The sequence below is a fragment of the Maylandia zebra genome, linkage group LG6 (genome assembly GCF_041146795.1).
Source record: "Maylandia zebra isolate NMK-2024a linkage group LG6, Mzebra_GT3a, whole genome shotgun sequence".
Taxonomy (NCBI): domain Eukaryota; kingdom Metazoa; phylum Chordata; class Actinopteri; order Cichliformes; family Cichlidae; genus Maylandia; species Maylandia zebra.
In genome coordinates this window covers 16,397,815-16,421,241 of record NC_135172.1, presented here as the reverse complement: position 1 = coordinate 16,421,241, position 23,427 = coordinate 16,397,815, and the positions used below count along the sequence as shown (strand labels likewise).

General features: G+C 40.5%; 1 protein-coding gene across 3 annotated transcripts; it reads left to right on the top strand.

The window, feature by feature from the left end:
- The first annotated feature begins 2,147 nt into the window (after positions 1-2,147).
- Positions 2,148-21,177, top strand: LOC101477335 (suppressor of cytokine signaling 1). 3 transcript variants are annotated; one of them, XM_014410882.3, is made up of 7 exons: positions 2,148-2,306; positions 2,381-2,451; positions 14,419-14,511; positions 14,622-15,276; positions 17,094-17,407; positions 19,267-19,454; positions 19,607-21,177. In XM_014410882.3, the coding sequence occupies exons 5-7, from the start codon at positions 17,222-17,224 to the stop codon at positions 19,929-19,931; spliced, it is 699 nt and encodes a 232-aa protein (XP_014266368.1). In that variant the 5' UTR covers positions 2,148-2,306; positions 2,381-2,451; positions 14,419-14,511; positions 14,622-15,276; positions 17,094-17,221; the 3' UTR covers positions 19,932-21,177. The 3 variants fall into 3 exon arrangements, with proteins under 3 accessions (XP_014266368.1, XP_014266367.1, XP_076740876.1); XM_014410881.4 differs by having other exon boundaries at positions 14,622-15,776; XM_076884761.1 differs by lacking the exons at positions 14,419-14,511; positions 14,622-15,276.
- The last annotated feature ends 2,250 nt before the right edge of the window (positions 21,178-23,427 follow it).

Below are 23,427 nucleotides of genomic sequence, written 5' to 3'. Positions count from 1 at the left end.
ATGAAAACAAGAGTCTCAGTTGGCATGACTAAGATGATTGTGCAAAACATTTTTAGCACACTAAAAAAGATCAAAAGATCAGGTCACACTTATCAGTGGCAGATAACCTCACTGGTTGTTTTTCACCTATATTTTCCCCGTCTGCATGTGGTGCATCTCGCTGTTAAAGAAAACTGAAAAACAGTAAAATGCTTTTTATTTCCCATGCCTTTTTTTAAGGTCAATATAATCTAGAGATCTAATTTTAATTACATTTCACTTAAAACAATGTTTTTAAAATGTTTGTGTATGGAAAATATGTGAGCGTTATGTTTCTAGAGAGAAGTCTGATGGGGAAAAAATCATAAAAGTAGGCAAGAACAAAGCTCGCTGGCAAGTTACAGCAGTGTTTACCTTTAACTGCATCGTACACAAAAGATCACGCTAACCACAGATAAACAGTGAATTTAACAAGAATATGCTTGTGTAATAGTGGGAATATCTGGAAAAACAGGTGTTGCTGGACCTTGTAGACACTGAGGCAAATTTCTGTGTAGTTTAGATACTGGTGTTTATAATGAGTGTTTATGGGATTAAGCTTTCCACCATTAGTCTGTGGTGCAAATGTTCAATAAATTGCTTGAAAAAAATCTAAGGGCTCATTTTTTCTAGGAAATACACAGGCAGTGTTGGAACTGCTGTCCTGTGCAAACTTGTTCAAGCTCTGAACTTGATCCAAATTTCACTCACACTCCCATTTTTCCTTTGAACACCACTTCTGCCAAAACAGAGGTAACAGAGCAGTCAGCAGTCCAGCACTGAACATGGTCGACGGTAGCAGAAGCACAAACAGAAACTGAGATGGCCCTGGCGCGTTGCCTGTTTTCATGCCCGTGCACAAATAATTGAACTCTTTGGAAAGTGGGTGTGAGAGTCTGGGAAACTCAGCCAGGTAGTAAAGTACTTTCACACCATTGTAAACTGAACAACTTGGCAGAAGTTCCACTGTTTTTAAATGATTTTTAGTTTAAAGAACTCCGTAGTGCTGTTTATCTTCGCTGATTTTGCTTTTGTGTTTGTTTTGATCATCCCTAAATCAATAAATTGTGTCAAATTAAAGCCTTGCTTTGTTTCAAAGGTTGATTCATTTTCTGCCAACTCTAGAAATGTTCCAGGACGTTTGTTCACTCTCTACGGAGTGCGAGGCAGATCTCACTGGACACTTTCACCATTTCCACCTGTTCAAGTGCCCATTAATACAAATATCTAATCAGTCAATCACATGGGAGCAACTCTGCATTTAGAGATGTAGAGATAGTCAAGACAAACTGAGTATCGAGGTATGCAAAAGAGCACGTCAATGCACTCACCAGTTGAACTCAACTGATTTGATGGGCTACAGCAGCAGAGGACATTACTGGATGCTACAGCTTTCAGCTAAGAGCAGGAAACTGAGATTAAAGCCAGCGTGAGGTCAGATTTAGGCATAAACAGCATGAAAGCAATTATCCATCTGGTCTTGTATCAACACTTCATCCTGCTGGTGTTGGTGTAAGGATGTTGGTACACTTTGGGCCTCTTACCACCAACTGAGCATCATTTCAGCACCGCAGCATTGCTGTTAACGATGTCCACACCATGACCACACTGCACCAATCAAAGTTTACAGTAAGATAATGCACCATGTAACAAGGTCCAGATCATCTTAATCTCGTTTCTTGAAAGTGACAATGAGTTCACTGTACTCAAATGAGCTCCAGAGTTTCTCAGTTCAACAGAGCCCCTTTGGGGTGTGATGGAACAGGAGATTCACATCATAAAAGTGTAGTTTGACGCTGTCGTGTCTGTATATACCAAAATAAGTAAAGCCCACTTGTTTTGCCTGATATTCTCTGTTTTTTATCAGAATACGATCATTTGATCTCGGGTAAACTGCAGATTATAGTGTGGTCTGTAACATATTAGTAAATGGAGAGATTTTACAGGAAAAGAATAGGGTGGCATTCCCAGCATAAAGGTTCATTTAAAAATAACTTAAATAAATAAATAAAAATAATATTTTATAGCTTCATTGGCTGGGCATGTCTGCAGGACCACATAAATTGTAGTCTCCCGCCTTCTAGTGGCTCAGTCAAAGAAAAGCAAATTCCACCGGTTTTTGTTTGCGTAACTGTGGGCGAGCTCCTCCCACCAGGCCACAGACTATTGGTTAATACTCTAAGCAAAACCACGTGGTTGGTCAGTGGGTGCTGTCCGTTAAACCTGTACGGAACAGTTTCCACACGCCCGATTGTTGTGTAAGCGTCTCTCCCACCCTTGAACCTGCGGTAAGTATCACCTAGACGAAGCTCAGGCTGTAGTGAATGTGTGAAAAGGGAAAATAACTTTGTGTTTTCCTCAGTCATGCCGACGTCACCTGTTAAAACGAGGATCCCCCTCACCAGCTTTGGACACTTGGTAACAGAGGTGAAGGTAGGAAGGGGGCTTGATCCGGGGATTTCCAGGTGAAATGAAACGGTGCATGCGGTGGAGGGGGATTTAGCTGTAACAGAATGGATATGAAGGGGTTTAAAAGACAAACGGGAGGGGGGGCGGGGGTCTATAATAAACATTAAGGGGGGTCTTAATGTTTAGGTTATCATTTGTGTGTTATAGTGTCATCAGTAAGCAGCAACAGCAGTTACCTTTGTCCTGCTTTGTCTTCTTTGATGGATCTGCCCAGTGAATGAAGCACATTTCCACAAGCAGCACAACGTCTTTATTACCTTTGACTTTATTATGTAAGATTGTATTTGGCTGCTATTCTGTACAAGTGAAATTCAACTGAAAGAGGCAGGAAACAGACCAGCTATTAAAAGAATATACAGAGGGCAACAAAAAAGACGGATCCTTAAAACTTGGGCTAAAAACAGTCCATGGAAACTAAAATCATCCAAAAATCCCAGTAAGACTTACATCATACATGCCTGTAACTGTACTACAGACAGATTAAACAATGAATGGGGTTGTGGGGAATTTCCTTAAAGATCAGAATCTGCACCAGGAGGACCCGGGGCCCCACTGCACAAGTGTTAGGTCTGAAATTCGTGTCTGAGGATTTCATCCTGGAACCTAAAAGCAGTCAGGGCACCGCCGGCTAACACGTGGAGGTCTTCTCAGACGCACTGCTAAAAAACGGTCATGCAGGAAGATGTTGCATAATTCAGCTGCATCTGCAGGCTCTTTCACATCTGTCGTATGTGCTCAGTGAGTAAAGGGAATGCAGCACCAGAGGCGCACCTGCCAGCTGTGCTAGGTGAGCTGCACAGAGCAGGTCCCACCGAGTCACAATGGCTTTTGCTTCCTGACTGGACTGATCGATATGCCTGAAGTGTTACTGTGATGATGGATCAGACTAGAGAGTTTGGGTTTTTTTTAGATTATAAAATAAAGACCTGTTTATTAGCCTCTTAAATGTCAATGTAAATTGTTTATTTATTTATTTGTTTGTTTGTTTGGTGGCATTTATAATTTCTTAGTACCTTCTAGATGCCAGCTCCTCTGATTAATATATTTTAAAAGACTTCTCCTTTAAGTAACAAGGTGCCATTTCCGGCATAGATGTTTATCTAAAAATAAAATATAAATAGACTAAAACATTTAAAATGGTTTCTTTATTTGGCTCAGCATGTATGCAAACATATTATTTAGATGCTAAAATGTTAACTATAAACTTATTTATTCCTTCATTCATTTAATCAATGTTTGCAATCCTTTTGTTTGACCACTTGGGGGCAGCAGTCAATTTTATCTGAACACTTGTGGATCTGCTTTTTAGTCCTACACATATGCATGAAGTACTCTTTGTTACAAGGGAGCAGCCACCCGTATATTTTCATTATATACATGAAGTACACAAGTAAGAATAATATATGCCTTTAACTGTTGGTTTGTGCTGGTGAAAAGTGTCAGTGAGCTTGGGTTAAGGCAGGGATGTCCAACTCCAGGCCTCAAGGGCCGGTGTCCTGCAGGTTTTAAATATCATCCTGGGCCAGCACACCTGAATCAAATGATTAGTTCATTACCAGGCCAATAGAGGACTTCAAGACATGTTGAGGAGGTAATTTAGCAATTTAAATAAGCTGTGTTGGATCAAGGACACATCTAAAACCTGCACGACACCGGCCCTTGAGGCTTGGAGTTGGACACCCCGGGGTTAGGGCTTGCTTCTGTACTGGAGCTGTAATGTGCTCAGTGCTGCCCCCTGTGCTGGCAGTGCAGAAGACACCACTGTGAGGTGGCCGGGCTACTTTTAAACTGTGTAAAAGGGAACCACAGATTCCCGTTGTCATATGATGCGTTATTATTAGTAGTAGTAAAACATAAAATGCTGACTGTAAGCAGTTTCAAAGTTACTAAGCGATTGATTCAAGAGAAAATAAACAGAAGACAGGATGTTTTTCATTTCAGTCTCAGTGATATTGTAGTTCATTCCTTAATGAAAGCTACAATTTAAAAACCATATAGACAAAGTGTTTGAGTTTTTTTTTTTAACTTGTTTGTATATAGATCTAGCTTTATATTCTTTCTTATTGTGTGCCATCTGTAATGTTTGACTCAAATACCCCACAGAACTGGACAGCATAGCGAGCTCCCCTCCTCTGTCAAGCTGTCACCCTTAACCCACGAAGTTCAGGAACTGTGGGATATGATGTTTGTTTAATTGTCATGTAAATATTAGGCAAGACTGTTACATTTGGTATTTTTCATTAATAGTAGTACTATACTTGTACATATCAACAGGAGTTTGACTTCAGTTTTCATACACCGGCTCCTTCCAGCTGTAGAGCTGATGCTGGTTTCAGCTGTTGTTGTTTCAGGCTCCGTTTGTCTGTTTGAAGGGGAAGGTGGATATAAGACTACTGTTGTAACCACAAGAAGAAGAAAAACAAAACAAGCTCACTGCTGATTTTCAAAAATTATTTCAGTTGCACTTTTTCAACTTTTATTGACGTGGTTTCACGTATAAGGTTTCAGGAGGAACAAGAGTTTCCTCTCTGCTACGTTAATAATATGAACCATAGCGGCAGGACAAATCAGCAAGATGAAGAGGAGCATTGTGTCCCTCCTCGACCCTGGCTCACTTTATCTAATGTTCGTAATGGGAAACTATTTCCCTCTTCACAAGAATTCTTTCATTTCCTCGTAGTTTACTGTAAACCTGATGTTCTAGATGAATGGTTCCCTTCATGGAAATCAGTGCATGTGACAAACGCCTAATTGTTGTCCCAAGTCTGGGTAATCAGACAGACAACAATAACCGTCCTGACATTTATCAAGCACAGGATTAGTTTGGATGTAAACGACAATCACATAAAGCTCACGGGCTTAAAGTGCTAGTAAAGTATATCTATGTTTTTTGTTTTGTTTTTTTCCTCTCATGCTAGCTGAGTATGAAACACAAACCATGTGATAAAGTAAGCTTTGTTTAGCACAAAGTGCTGCCTGGCTGAAGTCCACTCACCACTGGCTGTAAAACCACAGCTTAGTCGGTTTCACACCTTGGTTTTTCGTATGCATGATGCAAATGAGATGTGGTATGGCAGTTTGCGAGTTTTACAAATGCGGGTTCTCACATTTGTTTGCTTTTTACAGAGCCAAGCTAGCAGTTTCCCTCTTTTTGTGCTAAGATAGCTAACAGTGGCCTGACTGTAGCGTAGCATTCGCTGTTTAGAGTTGTATATATGGATTCTAATTTATCGTTTTAGGAATAAAAGTGATCGATAAAATATGCTGCTTATATTCTGTCACTTTTTTGGAGTCTGTTGACTCCAAAGGTTTGATATTTAATAACTACTGCTTTTAATGTTTTTGCATTGAATTGGTGTAACGAAATAGAACTGTTCAGGCCCTACAGGTTTGGAAATGATGTTCAGGTTGGGCCAGTTTGACTGCAAAGTGAAAATAAGGCACTTTAGGATCATTTTGGTTTGACAACAGTGTAATAACTCACCCCAACAAACCATTCAAGTATGTGGGAGTTTCCATCCTCTCCTCTGCCTAACGATTGTAGTTTTTTGGCCCCTCTGTTGCAGACATCCTTTCTGTCTCCTCTCGATCCTCTCTATTCCTTTGTTTTCACACTCATCTTCTTCTTTCAGCTGCTCCCTTCAGGGTTTGCCATAGTGGATAATCTGCCTTCTGCTCTGTCTGTAGCATCGTCCTCTGTCACACCAAGCCTCTACAGGTCCTCCTTCACTACATCCACGAACCTCCTCTGTGGTCTTCATTTTTGCTTTCTGCCTGACAGCTTCATGTTCAGCATCCTTTGTATATATATCCTTTTGTGTATGTGTATGTATGTATGTATGTGTGTACGTGTGTATGTGTGTACATACATGTACATGTACATACATGTACATATGTGATGTAGCATAACTTAAGCAGCAAGGAAGGTGATAAGTAAATAGCATTAGCAGACGATTGAAGTTCTTTTATTTTCCCTTTTACCATAAACAATCAATCAGGCATGCAAAAATCCCACTGGCTTTATACAAGACTTTGCCCATACCTGACCTCGTTAGTCCCTACCATTGAAACAAAATAGGTCAAACCAAATAATACAATTCTAAACAAAGAACAGGAATAAAGTCATGCATGAAACTGACAAACTCATTTACTCAACTAAATAGTTTGTAAAGTAAAACACTGCATACAATATAACTCAAAAGGCTACTTTAAAGAAAACAAACAATACTATACAAAATGAAAAACCCTCCATTTGGTTACACCCAGTGATGCAATCATTGACCTCATGACCCTATATAAACAGGAAGTAGTGGGCGGCCCTTCCCATACACCTGTCTCACATATAGGACCTGAATGCACAACATGGACACCATGGTAAGTATAACCAAACCTGTGTACGTACATGTGTATGTACGTGTATGTACATACAGGGAGTGCAGAATTATTAGGCAAGTTGTATTTTTGAGGAACCATGTTCTCAATGAACCCAAAAAACTCATTAATATCAAAGCTGAATGTTTTTGGAAGTAGTTTTTAGTTTGTTTTTAGTTTCAGCTATTTTAGGGGGATATCTGTGTGTGCAGGTGACTATTACTGTGCATAATTATTAGGCAACTTAACAAAAAACAAATATATACCCATTTCAATTATTTATTTTTACCAGTGAAACCAATATAACATCTCCACATTCACAAATATACATTTCTGACATTCAAAAACAAAACAAAAACAAATCAGCGACCAATATAGCCACCTTTCTTTGCAAGGACACTCAAAAGCCTGCCATCCATGGATTCTGTCAGTGTCTTGATCTGTTCACCATCAACATTGCGTGCAGCAGCAACCACAGCCTCCCAGACACTGTTCAGAGAGGTGTACTGTTTTCCCTCCTTGTAAATCTCACATTTGATGATGGACCACAGGTTCTCAATGGGGTTCAGATCAGGTGAACAAGGAGGCCATGTCATTAGTTTTTCTTCTTTTATACCCTTTCTTGCCAGCCACGCTGTGGAGTACTTGGACGCGTGTGATGGAGCATTGTCCTGCATGAAAATCATGTTTTTCTTGAAGGATGCAGACTTCTTCCTGTACCACTGCTTGAAGAAGGTGTCTTCCAGAAACTGGCAGTAGGACTGGGAGTTGAGCTTGACTCCATCCTCAACCCGAAAAGGCCCCACAAGCTCATCTTTGATGATACCAGCCCAAACCAGTACTCCACCTCCATCTTGCTGGAGTCTGAGTCGGACTGGAGCTCTCTGCCCTTTACCAATCCAGCCACGGGCCCATCCATCTGGCCCATCAAGACTCACTCTCATTTCATCAGTCCATAAAACCTTAGAAAAACCAGTCTTGAGATATTTCTTGGCCCAGTCTTGACGTTTCAGCTTGTGTGTCTTGTTCAGTGGTGGTCGTCTTTCAGCCTTTCTTACCTTGGCCATGTCTCTGAGTATTGCACACCTTGTGCTTTTGGGCACTCCAGTGATGTTGCAGCTCTGAAATATGGCCAAACTGGTGGCAAGTGGCATCTTGGCAGCTGCACGCTTGACTTTTCTCAGCATTCAGAGAACTGGTCTCTGAATGCTATTGACACCCTTTTCTCAACGAGAAGTCTGGGCTCGGGAGAGCCTGAGTGCCCTGGAGGGACTTTCCCTGCCGGATACACGATGGACGGGTGGCAGAACTGGAGGGTCGTGTGCCTGGCGGGACTGTCGATCGAGGACGCTGAAGATATCTATCTATTCGGAACCGTGATAACAGGGTTCTTGCTGATCGGAGTTGGCTTAGCCCTGGTTTACCACAGAAATAAGAGAGCGGAACCAGCTGTTCAAACCCCCCCAAGGCTGCCCGCTGGAATCGAAGCGACGGGACGAGGCGCGACCTCTCACAACGAACGTAATATTGTTAACACCTTGGAGACGCTTGCATCGGCTGTGAAGGCTCAAAGCAACAACATTGAGCGTATGGGGGGATACATCAGAGAGAGGCCTGCTCAAAATGGGACCCTTGAGCAACAGTTGGAAGACATCGCGGAACGGATCACTGCTGCTGTGAGGTCTCAGAATCAAAAGAACGACAACACCATGGAACAGAAGTTTGATACCATCATGGGGAGGCTCGCGGCTCTCCAACGGGAGATCGAGAGGCCAGTGTCGGAGTGTTAGGGCAGCCTGAAAATTCTCCTGGGCTGCTCGCATGGAAATTTACAAAATCAACATCGAGATTTGATGTGTATGTATGTGTATGTACATACATGTGTATGTACGTGTATGTGTGTGTGTGTGTGTGTGTGTGTGTGTGTGTGTGTGTGTGTGTGTGTGTGTGTGTGTATTAGGGGTGCAACGATACACAAAATTCACGGTTCGATATTTTTTCGATACAAAAAAATGTTCATGCCTTTTTAATTTGTCATTTATTAAAATTATAAATATATATTTTAACTCAAAAGTACAGTTTTTAAATTGTATGTTGCTGAAACAAAAAAGTAATAAAAAAAATTAATATATCTCAGGGCTCGCAAAATTTCAAAATCCCTGGTAGCCCTTCGGGCAGGGACTCTTCAGTTTTTGGTAGCCCAAAATAAATTTAAGTAGCCCGAATAAAAAAAGAGAGCAATTTTTTGATTGATGTTTTGTTTCCTTTACAATATTATACATTAAAGTATAATATTGTATAATTATATAATATTAACTTCTTATCTTGTGCGCGTTTTTTATTTTGACAGCGAATGCGCACCTGCGGACCACTTATGTGCAGCCCTGGTTATTTAGCTCGTCATATTGCAGCCACAGAAATTCTTTTGTCCATGAAACCATAAAGCTGCACTTTCTTTTTGCCTTATAGTCTCATTTGTCATAACTTCTCCGTTTTGTGGTAAGCTTTTCTTTGGCTGTCACTTCTTCACCCTGACCTGTCTTATTTGGCTCAGCAGAACTAAAATATATATCCTGCTGCTTTTACACACACACTCACATAAGCTCAGCGATTCTCTGCGCGATCAACCTCTCACATGTTTAAGCTTGCTGCGGGAGATTTCACTTGTCATGTTTGCATAGTAAGCTAACGATTAATAAGACGATGTCAGAGGAATTGGTGCACAAATTATCATCAGTCACCAATCAGTGCTGTCGCTCTCTATACACAGTTCGCGCGATTGCAAAGTGAAAGCAAAAAACAAGCGCAAATTCAAACGCGATTTCAATATGTCACATATTGACAGTGGCTCGCCGATGCTGGAGCCTTGTCGTGTCTCGTCTCTCTATATCAGGGGTCCCCAATCCCAGTCCACGAGGGCCGGTGTCCCTGCAGGTTTCAGATCTCAACCTGGGTCAACACACCTGAATCACATGATTAGTTCATTACCAGACCTCTGGAGAACTGAAGACATGTTGAGAAGGTAATTTATCCATTTAAATCAGCTGTGATGGATCAAGGACACATCTAAAACCTGCAGGGACACCGGCCCTCGTGGACTGGGATTGGGGACCCCTGCTCTATATACTGGACTGTATGTAGCGGAGATGACAAAGTTACTTTGACTTCAGCAGCAAGCAGGCGCACCGAGGGCTCTCGCGCTCACTTTTCGTGTATAGAATTTCGAAAAAACATTGGTGCAAATTATAAATCTGTATTATAATGTCTGGTGTTTTCTTGTTTGTTGGTTTATTTTTATTTTGTTTTACTTTGCGAGTTGGTTATTAGATGCTGCTCCAGCCGGTCAGAAAATCCCTCGCCGCCCCGCCCTCTCCTCACTGCGCCGCAAGCAGCAGGCGCACCTCGCAAACGAAGGGCGTCCTTACTCCCAGCAAATGGGTGATAGAAAACCGATCGGTGCCTATGCCATTCCCAATGTGCGCTGGTTGACGTCGGGGGAGCATGAGTACAAGCTTTTTTTTTTTTTTTTGGCCGATGCCCGTGATGCCGCCCCCCACCACGATGCCGCCCCGGGCAACCGCCCGTGTCGCCCATATCTAAAACCGCTACTGTGTACTACTATGCTGCTTTCCTTTTTTTCTTTTTTGTCTCTATTCTGAATGTGATTGTTGCACTTTGTACCAAACTATTTTAAAGCTTTCTTTACTTAATATTTTTGCAGATTACTTAAATTACAATTGATCAAAGTACAATATTTAAGCAATTAAAGTCTTTGACGGCTTTAACAATAAAGAGATATACACATCAAAAAATTAATAATTATATTCCAGTAACATCATGTATATTACTCAAGTGTCATTACATATGTGAATGATTGTAACTTTTACTTAGGTAAAACGTCTAATTACTTTTTTACCCTCAAAAGTCAACAAGATTATGTTTAAATTGTTATTCAGGTCCGCTTTTCACATAATAACTCTGCAGTAGGACTCAGGGCTGCATATGAGCTTGAACTTGCTCCCCTCCCCCATTTGCCACCCAATTTTTAAAAATCATTTAAACACCCCTGATATCCTCTTTGCTTCCTCTGCAAATGTCCAAACCATCTCAACCTTGCCTCTATAGTTATGTCTCCAAACGGCTCGACCTGAGCTGTCCCTCTAATATGCTCATTTATAAGGTCCAATGTCCATATAATGTCTATATAATGTTAATTCTTGTTGATCCCAGTGAAAATCTTATCTTTAGCTTGGCTTCCTGTTTTTTTGTGGGTGTTACCATCTCCAAACCATAGTTCACAGTTGATCTCACATCCCGTCTTGTAAACCTTCCTTTCCCTTTCTTGCTTTCCCTTTCACTCTTGCCATTGTTTTCAACCCCACTTCTGCATCTGTCTCGTCTTTATCAGCATGCCTCTTTCACCCTCTCCTTTTCATTTCTTATTTAGTGAACCTGAGCTCCTGTGTATTTGTGCCCACTAGCATACACCGACACGATTGGTAAAAAAAAAAACTCAATAGGGGGAAAAAAAGGCATGTGACACATGCAGCAATCAACTATATTAACAATATAAATCATTTTAATAAAAGGAATCATCACAATACATTTCAAAGGGTGTCCCACTTTAACTGAAATGAATGACCCATTTTATCTAATACATTACGGTAAACTGGGCCAGGAGGTAAAGAGATTTCTCTTCATTTTACAAAATTTTATCTGAGAGAGATCCTCATAACAAGGGTTGTGAATTTAGAGATGTCTCTTTGCTTGTTATTGATTTATTAACCTTATTAACAAGTGAGATTTCATATGTTCGTTCACTTGTCATCTGACAGTTTCAAAACGAGGTGTTCCCCTTAGGAACCTCAGACCAAATAAGATCAAATGCTAAATATCAGGTAGTGTTTTAGCACCAGTTTAAAATGTCTTGCAGTCAGTCACCAGCTGTTAACCTTTAAAGAGATGAGATGCTAAGATCCTAAAATAACCCACGTTACCTACAGGCCCAATTTTCACCCAGAGCAACCACCTTTTTTTTCCACTGCTCAACAGACAAAAAAGTAGCAGTTAAAAAAATGTAATAATTGAAATTTGTAGACTTGAGAAATGTTATTAGCTTGTTTATTAAGGGAAAACGCTTAGGATGTTGCTACAGAGTTTAATGCTAATGGATGTGGAAGCTGAGCTAGGGTCACATAGTACAGGTTCACGACCAAATCAGCTTCATCAAATTCAGACGGTATGCTGGGTGTGATCTCAATTACTAGTAACCAGTGTTGGCTAAGTTACTTTAAATTAGTAACTTAGTTACATTACTAGTTACTTCTATCAAAAGTAACTCAGTTACTTCAAGTTACTCGTTACTTTCAGAGTAACTAGTTACTAGGGAAAGTAACTTTGGTTTAACTCAGAGTTCTCTTGTTAATGTGTTGCTTCCATTACTTTGCCAGTCTTCTAGCTTGCTTACTTGCCACAAGTGCACTGTGCCACCTACCAATAGAAAGGAAAAAATAATGTGCATATTTCCACGAGAGAAATCCCACGCCTGATTTTATCCTAGCCTGCTTTTTACATCCAACACAAAAACTGCAGTCGTGGTGCTTTCGATTGTACTCAGAACTCGGAAATTCTGCCTTCTGAATAGGAAGATGTAGGTAACACCAGACTGCAGATGAGCTGCATACAGGGCTGGACTGGGACAAAAAAATCGTCCTGGGCATTTTGACTAGAGGCCGGCCCACCATTATAGGAACAATCATAAAACCTTTGAATGAAAACAAACACTGCTGTGACAGTGATGTACACTGTTCTGATGGTATATATGTATCAATCTATCAGTTGTTTGTTGTAAGACTCAGATAATTATTTTTTTAAAAGTGAGACATTTTAAATGAGAATAAGAAAGTATTTCCTTGTGCCCCCCTCTCCCTTTTAATGCCCTACATGGACCCCTGGCAACACTTTACTAGACCCGCCCCTGCACAGTTACCAGCTGTCAGCTACCTAAAAAAGGATCCTGGTGTTATTTGTCTCTCAGAAACAGTTCATAACTTCCCTTCAACTCATTCATGTCACCTAAAAGGTAAACCTGTTTCTCCATCACAGCTCTGATGATTCAGTAAGGACGTCTCCTGGTTTCATCTTCATGTTTCCCTCTCACCAGATAACCAAACCATATCATGACCAGCAGATTTACAGCTGTGGCTCCAGCAAACATCAGCTGATACTAGAAATTAATATTAAATAAATTCTAACAACAGCTGATCAAGCTTAAACGTGCTGCTGTTGTTTAGCGCGACATCCGCTGGTTTCCTCTTTCTGGCGCAAAGTGGGCGATAAACAAACAAGAGAGAAAAGACGATCAGCTGATCATTGATCAGTTTCATGATTGAAGTAGAAACAGGAGAGGGAGGGGGAGAGGATGAGAGAAGAAGAGGCAGCTGTGCAGCGTAAACACAGAGTAACTCCAGCTTTGTGTCTTTTTCATTGTAGCTGAAGTCCGGGACAAACTGTTCCTTTTCACCTAAATACGAAACGCTAATATTTTCTCTGAATACGAGACGATTCCGTTTTTTACAGGACAGCTGGCAACTGTAATAATTAACCTTATGAACAAAATAAAGTTCAACATCAGTAACATAGCACCCACCCAGCTGTATAGAAACTCCGTCATGCTAGCTAGCACGCAGTACGAAAAATTCAGCATAACAAAAATAAACTCCACCTAAACTTGGTTTATATCTGACCCAGATGGACTGCAGGTCATAACTTCTTACCTGAAGTTCAGTTCAACTGACACTCTCGGACCGGCGGCTGCTTCGGGTCTCTCCTCTTGCCTCCCTTTTCCTTCATCCACCTGCTGGCCTCCACCACTTGCTAATGTTATTGAATCTGTGGAAGCTCCGCGATAGCCACCACAGGAAGTAACGAATAACGAGCCTATCTAAATCCCAGTAACGAGTAACGCGTTCCCGGTTTTGGCATAATAACTAGTTACTGTGCTCTTACCACAATAATAACGTAGTTACTGTAACGCGTTACTTAATAACGCGTTAGTCCCAACACTGCTAGTAACAAGTGTGCAATCCCACTGTTGCTTTATCACGCTACTCACAGAAAAACGTGCCTCTACATGCAAAGGTATGCACGTTCCACATCATCTATTTCTAAAATAAATTGCTTAATTTCTTCATAAAGTTTTCATATTGCAGCTTTTATTAGATTCCATGAAAAAACACAATAATAATTCCTTAATTAAAAAACGCAGAGTGCGCTTACTCAAGCTTTGTTATTGGGTTTTCCTTTTGTTTATTTTCCGTAAGTCTGTTCATCATTTAATCTGGTGCTTTCACATTCGTTCTGACTGGGTTTGCATAATTCTGAGGGCATTCATCATGTGCTTCTATTGTATGTGTTTGTTTGCCAGCTTTTATTTTCTGTTTTCTTCATCTTTTATTTTATATCTTTCAATGCACGTTTTTTTAAAAACGTCTTGGAAATGTGTCAAAAAATATCACAGATCTGATCTCAGCACTTCCTCTTACTGTTTCTGTGTTTTAGAGACAGCTGTTTGGCATTGAGGCCCCTTCTTCTGTGGAACTGACGGGTTGGAGGAAATACTTTAATAGCTACACTCTGCAGGGTCGCAGAAATGTACTTAACAAGCACACACTTTTATACACACGCACACATCTTTATAGAGATATTACACACAGGCGCGCCGACTCCTCACAATCCCAAATGTTTCCTTCTCTTCTCTGCAGTGTGTCTTGGCTACTTATGGGATCTTTGCAGTAACGGCAGCTGCCTACTTGGTGCTTAGACAGAAGAAAAAAGAAAACCAGACATCCACCTCCTCGGCCTGAGAGGCTAATGTCTTGCAGTCATGCCTTTTCTCTGTGATGCGAGCGGTACTGCACCTTCAAATGTGTCAGCTGCAAGTTACAGAGTGTTAATAAATACTTTGTCCGTGCTTGTCTGATCATTATTCATTGATAAAATGAACAATCTGTCTGCTGCTGCAGAAACGGCAACAAAATCCGTAATTTTCTTATCCGTTTATTACCATTAAAGCAGCATGTTTTTCTCTATAAGAGATATAAAATAAGAAGAATGGCTGCACATTTTTTCACAGTTTGATTCATGAGTGCATTCACGTTCATGACTTTGCTTGTAATCCTTTTTGAATTCTTGGCTGCAGGTTGATTGACGAGGTAGTCGGTTAACCTGCAGTCTATTGACATGCTTGACATGACATGGAAATAATTGCAGCCCTTTGACTATGCACTTAAGCATAGTTAAGCATTGTTACGCAAAGCTGACAGAACAAAAAGGAAACAAGAGTCTTACCTGAGATCTTATCACTGAGGTTTACACTTACTTTACACCACCGGGCTTTGTAAAGCATGATGTCCACAGGTATGTGTGAGCCTTTCTTTCATTTTGTTATAAATATAAACTAAACTTGTATATAAACTGAAATATATCCACAAAAAACAATTTTTAAAGCAAACAGCGCTGTAGTAGTAAAACCATCAACCCATCCGTGATGCGGATGTTTGTTTTATAATCGGTATTGGTGTATTTTTCATGCAGCTGTAACATTTTTAAATAAATATAGTTATTTGCATTCAAACCAATCTCAAATTTAGTGTGCGTACTCGCTACGCACGCACGCACACACACACACACACACACACAGGCTCTGCTGTGAGATCACATGATTTCAAGGAATCTGCGAGCTGAAGTGAAAGCGAAAGTGCGGTCGCGAACACCTGAATCAACGGTTTGAAGCGCGCATGCGCGTTTGAGCGAAAGAAGGAGCGCGTACGTTCTCTGAAAACGAAATCATCTTTTTTATCAAACGAGTTGCGACTTTCTGGGGGCGAGAAGCCGACTGTAGCTCACTGCTGAGACACGTAAGTAGGCTTAATTATTCCTTTAGCTCACATTGTCGCTGAAGCTTGAGGCTGTTGAAGGAATCCAAGAAAGCTGAAAAAGAAAAGTGTCATTTTCTCATTAAGTGTGGGAACTTGTGACAAGCTTTTCCAATTTCTTTAAAACACATCAGCGTGACAGAGGTAGCTGAACTCCACCTTCAAAAATCCCCCCACCTTAAGTAAATCTGTTGTATAGCACAGAATTTTGCAGCTGAATCTGTGGAGGATGTTTGGCCACATTTGAGCTTTTTCTAAACACTTTTGCAGCTCTTTGCAGTTTTAACTCGTCCTGCTGGTTTTACTGTTATTTCCGAGCTCCAGCACTCTGTGTGAAATGCCACCGTGTCTCTGATTTAAGGTGTGAGTCATAAATGCTCTCCTCTTGGGCTAAAGTAACGCCGTGTCATTGCCCTGCTCCACTGCTTAATATCTGTGGGCGTGTGAACCTATGAATTAAAACCTTAAAATCGTTGTCACTGGTTCTTTTAAATATATATAATATGTCTGTGTGTGTGTGTGTGTGTGTGTGAGAGAGAGAGAGATAATGATAGACTTTTACGTCATTGTGAGACAAAACTGTTATGTTAGCTGATAAAATGCAGCTGTAAGCTCATTGCAAACACTGACACTAGAAAAAATGAAGTTATTATAACTCAGTGTAATATTTATAAACATTGACAATAAAAAAGGGAAAATAAAATTAATTTGAACTGTTAAAATATATACATTCTCTACTCACTGCTTGGTACACACTGTACTCCTTAGAAAGTATTGATCAGCATCAAGTATTTGCATTTTATTCTTTATTGTAATGTAATTTTTTATTTGCTTATCTTAAATTTGAAACACAAAAATCTGTACAGGACGGTTAAAATGTTTTCATTGCTTTTGTTTTAAATGAAAAGCAGAAAATGTCACCACTAATCTGCTTACCTCACACTTCAGAGGAAATTAAGTCTTTTTATACACCTTTTTAGTCTCGCTTGATTGAGAAAGTGAAAGCGTTCTTCTGTCATCAGTTGTGTTGTAGCCGCCCTTACTGGTGGTTTGTAACACACAAACATGTGGTTTACTGTCAGCCGCACACCCTTTAAGTCTGGATTGGGCACCCATGCTGGGAGCGTGTGCCATGACAGTGTGCGTTACGCTATATAAAGCCAGGGCGTGTTTCAAACATCAGCTGTGCGCTCATCAGGAGGCATAAAACATGTACACCAGAAATGACAATGTGATTAATGCGATGTTAAGTGTTTGTGAAAAGCTGAGGATTAAAGTTACAATATAAACTCTCTGCAGCATGGCGTCTCAAAGTGCACTGAGCAACAGATGACCAGCCGGGAAGGAGTGAATGATGGAGGATCTGCCAGTGAAAAACGGAGTAACTGGTGCAACAGGTGGTCAAGAGGAGGATTGTTCTTTGTAGGATGGTCAGAGACAATTGCAATAAAGTGGTAGTACAAAGCCCAAAACAGAGCCACGCAGCCGAACCACAGAGCCCGAGTGAGCCCTCTGAAGAACACCGGGAACAGATCCCAAACAGAGCGGAGTCGAGAGAGCTGGATTTACTGCACTGGGTCAAAAACAACTGTGAGGAAGACGCTGAGCTCTGGGTTAGTGTTCGCGATCACTCACTGCTGATTTTACTCATGTTGTTTTTGGTGATAGATTGTTTAAATATTAAAAGCACTCAGCAGGCAGAATACCACATTTTATGCCTTTATTGATTATTCGATCATTAACATGTGTGCACTAAACAACTTTAATGTTGCAGCTTTTTAACTACTTTACACACTGCTGGGAACTGTCTTAAATGTCCATCACAGCTCATTTGTCAATTATACATTTGTATAGATCAAAACTAGTAGCTACTGTTATCAAACAGATACAGTGGAGGAAACAGCAGTTTCCCTCAAAGTGAGTAAAATTGAATGCATTTATAAAGATTTTCAGATGTACAGAACAAGTACTTGAGCGTGTACTTTTAGGCAATGTCGTGCAAAAGTATATTTTTAAATCCGTTTCTTTTTCATTTAAGTTAGACTAAAAGCGAAACTAAATAATAATGCGATTGAAAAATTCAACGGTGTTTGTTTTACATTATTAACAGTATGATGGATACTAATATAATATGACAACATTTGTAAAAGTGAAACTACAAGTGACCCACAAACGTTTGTTTTTAAACTGCTATCAAAATAAAAGCTGATAAATTTATTAAGGAAAATAAACGATATGGCTGGAGCGTGGCGGTAATAAACTCGGTCACTCAGACCAGGTCGGTACAAAATGACACTCCCCGACAGGAAATCGTTGTTGTTACAAGGAAAGTGTTTGGAAGCCTGCCTGGCTTTATCATTGGACTTTGAACCTGAGCATGCCTCCCCCTCATGAGCCAAGGATTTACAGCACCATTATGGTGTTGGTAGTGGTCTTACAATGCTATCGCCCACAGAGCGCATCTTGTGTCAGAGCAAAACGTTACAAGTGGCGCTTATGGAAATTAACACGTGAAGTGAACTGATAAAGTTTCTAGTAAATGACCCAAGCATTGAGTTCACGCTGAGAAAGTGAAAGAACCCTTTGTGGTATGGCGGTTTCAGCTATTCGGAAAGTTTCCAGCAACATTCCTTGCTGTACATTTTTTGTTTATTACATAAGACGCCGAGTCACAAGTTCACGTGATGAGCAAGCTTAACAAAAAAGAAAAAAAGCACTCTAATTTAAAAAAAAAAGACATTTCAAAGATTTTAAAATTCTTTGAAATGTTTTTTTTTCTCTAAGTGGCTGTATAGTTGCACCACAAACCTTACAAATCAGATTTTTGTAAGTTTCAGTTTCTTTCTGATACCTCATTTGTGACCGATGTGCAATAATTTGTTCTAAAAATACTTGACAGGCGTCATTTAAGTTTCATTTAAAGTAAACTATTATGCTTATTTTAACTTTCAATGTTTTATTTTATTAATGGACCATAGTGTTTTTTGCTTTATTCACAGTTAAGCCTTTCAGTTCATCACTGATCTGAAACAAGCTGCTGTAGCTCCTCCCCCTTTAAGGCCACCCCCTCTTTAAGCCAGCTTTCTTCTAATTGGCTGCTCCTTTAAAACAAAAGAGCAGTGGGTGGGTGGGGCTTGATGTCATGCAAAAGCAAGACTCAAACAGACTGTGGGAGAGTATCTTCTGGCTGGCGGGGAGCGCTTGTGCACTGACCTCATCACTTAAAACTTTGCCTCACGTTTTTAAAGAAAAGCAACACAGGCAACATATATTTAGCCTTAGAGGCAAAGCCGAGGGCAAGAAAAAGCACAGCCTTCATTTTTGTTTAATCAGATTAGGAGCTGTTCGCTGTAGGCAGTGAAATCTCTGGTGTACCATCAGCAATAAAGACCCTGCAGCCACCAGAGAACACTTTGATTTATGTGCGTTTTTCATCATATTGACTGGACACGTCTGATCTTCTCCGCTGTAGGAAGTGACTGGAGCTGATTCCGATGGGTTGCCCACACACCTCCGTCCGTTCACCAGCGAAGCAGAGTATAAACTAGTAAAAAGTACTTACCAGCAGCTTCTGCAGAGTGATTACTACTGGGGATCCCTGACCATGGAAGAAGCCCACGGAAAACTCAAAAATGCTCCTGCTGGAACCTTCCTTATCAGGTAGTCAGCGCTGTTTTTCTTTATTTCTCTCTTTAACTGTTGTGTTTTTTTCCTGCTTTTTTCCCCCTTCATCCCATTAAAGCTAAACCAATGCAGTCCATCTCATTTGCCAAGCTCATGTGTAGTGACTGTACACCGCTGTGCTGTTGCAGGGACAGCGGGCAGCCGGATGTTTTCTTCACTCTGAGTTACCAAAGCGACGATGGCCCGACGAGTATTCGCATCCAGCTGAACAAGCTCCACTTCAATCTGTTTGGCAGCCAGAGGACTTTTCCTTCACTCTTTGCTCTGCTGACTTACTACACCAGCTCCTGCTGTAAACTGACGGTGCCCTTTCGTATTCACCGCCCAGAGGGTCTGAAACAGATGTGCAGGAGGGCGTTTGTAGGCATGTTTGGAGCAGATAGGATAAGCACATTACCTGGTCTCAACAAGCAAGTGAGAAGCTACCTTTGGGCATACCCTCACCCTATATAGACCCATGTGCTCCAAGTTTCTGTGTCAGGACGTTGTGCTATCACAAGGATAAAGAATTTTATTTCTTACTTTTTAAAGAAGTTATCCTTTGTACTATAAATGAGAGATAATAGAAGATCACTGCAGGTGACTGCTATGAATGATATTATTGGAGAGACAAGCGAGTAGAAGGCCGCAACCATCACAGGTAGAAATGGCTACATGAGGTAATTCAGGCAACCTGCGGCACAGATGGACAACCTGAAGGTTTCTGGTTGTTGAGAGGTTATTTGCACACCTTCTGAAAATGTATTGTTTTACAGATTTGACAAAGCACGTGTTAACGTTGTTTTGTTTTGGGGTTTGTTTTGGGGGGGGGTTTATATGCACTGTCAGAAGTCAACAATGATTATTTATATAACTAAAGTTTCTAGCAATTTTCCCTGTAAAGGCTGCACCACTGCCTGTATGGTGACATTTCAGTTTGTCGTGCCTATGAAAATGTCATAACTGCTGCTGTTTAAAGCTGCACTAGCTGATATCTGAACTTATGAACGCATGAGCAAGCAGCCATGTCAACAGCTCATGAACGTGAGGGTAAATCAACTGTAAAAATCCACTTGGAGTGATGGTTTCTGGCTCGTTCCTTCTCTTTCTTTTTTTGCGTTGCTTGTTTGGTAACATTAGGTTAATTATCTCAATATCTTGGTACAAAGGTTCATTTGCTCTGGATGATGGGGGGAAACAGAGGAACGGATTCCAACCGCTAAATTGATGTTTATAATTCACAGAATTTGCAGTTAATACGATTCAGATATCGGTTAACTTCGCCGCGGTTCTTTATGAGGTTGCAGATGTAATCTTCCCATTACAGAAGGAATCCTCTTTTTCTGTTATCTCACAAAAAGAGGATTCCTCCAGCTGTAGCTGACCTTAGATTCTGTAGTTTTGCTCTCACCTGTATTTAAAAAAAGCATCGACTTTGTGTTTTTTGTCTTTCTGTTGGGGTTTTGTGTTGGCCTTCTCCTGCCTGGCTGTCAAGGGGGTCGGCTACAGCAGCTAAACTAAGCAGCAGAGTTGACTGAATGTTTGTTTTTGTCACTTTCGTCTGTGTAGATTCCACCATAATTCTTTTTTTATGTAAAAGTATTGATTAATGCAACTGATCAACACTTGAAATTATTCTAGTTACTGTCTTTGGTCTTCTGGTACAATATGCATGTAATATTGTCTTGTTCATATTGAATAAATAATTTTTTATACTAGATAAAAATATATGTAAACCTAAGACTTGATTACTGCCCACTCAAAGACAGGAAGAGGAATACAAATCACTTCCTTTCTAGTAAGTATGTAAGCTTTGAAGGTAAACATGACAAAAACCTAGAGAATTTTTCAAAACAAGAGTAAACAAACACAAGTGTAAATATATTAGTTTTTAGCTGTTTTTTGGCTTTTATTTTGGGGGGGGGGGGGTTTAGCCATTGAAGGTTTTGGTCCTGTCAGTTCACCAACAGCTACAGTACACTGTGCAGAGCATTACGAGACAGTAGTGTAAAAAAATGACGCTTTGCTTGCTGTGCTCTGCTCAACTTTATGACAGTGGGACATGAGTCTATTTTTAGTAGTTGTTAGTAACAGGATACACATGTACTTCTCAAGATGCGATTGAGGTGCAGGTTTTAATCACTTTTCATGCATTTTCAGAGGCTCATTATTAATCGGGACAGCTGACCGACGAGCACTTTCTTTATTGCACATCAAACAGCTATGACCTTTAAAATATTTTAAAGTCAGGTGACTTTTGTCTTTTTATCTAAACAATAGATCAAAAAAACTTAATTGGCAAGTGAAAGCAAAACTTAAAAAAACAAGTAAAAGGAAAGCCTTACACGCCACTCTCCAGGCAAAAGTCTCGCCCCTACCTTACTTTATCTGTAAACTTGACCTTCTTTTTGCAGTTTTATTTATTTATTTTGCAGTTTTAAAGTGACACATATTTCAGAAACAATAGTTTCAGATTGTTAAAGGACCAATGCGATGGTTTCAGTGGAAGCCTTGTTTGCATTCCTTTTCTGAAGTGTTTAGTATGAATCAGTCACAAAGATCACCTCTGTGAGCATGGCTAACTACATGTCTGTGTGATTTCATTTTAACCAGACTGACTCTGTGTGGGTGAATTAAGGCCCACGTCTTATTTGGGCTCTGTGCTGCATTTAGCGGTGTTACTCCGGCCTGGTATAAAGCTGACGCTCAGCTGAAAAGCTTTTTGATCATTCGTTCAGACAAGCGGTGTGCACACAATGCAGTGCAAAAGTGTGCACATACGCACATTATAGATTTTTGGTGGCTTTCCGTCATCTGTTCCACTTCCTGTCCTAAATCTGACTGGCAGTGTCCCCTTTAGTCTAAATTAGCCCTGCACCAGGGACACACACACATATCCACACTTTCCTGAGCCTCAAATTATCTTTGTCTCATTAACCTTAAACAGGCTGATGTGGAAAAAAAACACCACTGCTGTGACACACATAAACGCGAGGAGAGCTTATTTGTTGAACCCCTTCCAACAACAATGCAAAGGTAAAGAGCTTTTTATAAAAGGCTTGTTAAGCATTAACAGCTCATATCAGTAGCATTAAAATGGACATGCTCAAAGGCCTGTATAGATTTTAAAAGTGCTGTGAGTTACACCAGTGAGAAAATAGCCCCATCTGTCTTTATTGCTTATATATAGATACCGTATTGGAAATATGCCCATGTCTGTGGGCAGGCACATCATCAGCCTGGGCTTTCACGGCTGGAGCCTCGGGATCTTATTAATGAATAATATTAATCAATAATATGGTAAATACATAATCATCACATCAAAAATTTGATGTTTGGATCATTGAATTGGCATGTGATGATTGCATTGCTTTTACAACCAGTACAGGAGAGGGAACAGGAGGAGTGGGCAGAGGAGATGAAGAGTGCAGCAGGTTGATGACACAGTAAAAGAGCAGGAAAGGTGATGAAGAGGTGAGCACAGAAAAGACCAGACAGAGGCAGCACAGTTTGGGAGGGCTCAATATGACACAACAGAAGCAGAAACAACGAGAAAAACTGAACTAACATTATCAATGTGTCAACATGCAGCCTTATACATGAGTGCTTTATCAGCATTGTGGTTTTACTACTGATGCTCAAAGTCAGCCTAAAGCAGGGATTACACTTTCTGCTAGGGGTTAGATGGCTAGCGCGGGGCTCCACGTGGACGTCCACATGCCTTCCTGATTTACATCACAGTACAGCAGCTGTGAATCATAATGTGGTGTTCTTAAAGCAGATGTCAAAGAAGTATAGAGTCAATGAGTCCATGTCAATGTCCACAAAGGAGTATAATCTAGGCTTAGCACCCCTGACTTTAACCATTAGCTCTGATATTTGATAATAATTTTACTTTATAATCTAACTTCAAAAATGTGTTTCTGAGCGAAAATCCAAGAAGATTTCAGGGATGGGTCGAGGCACCACT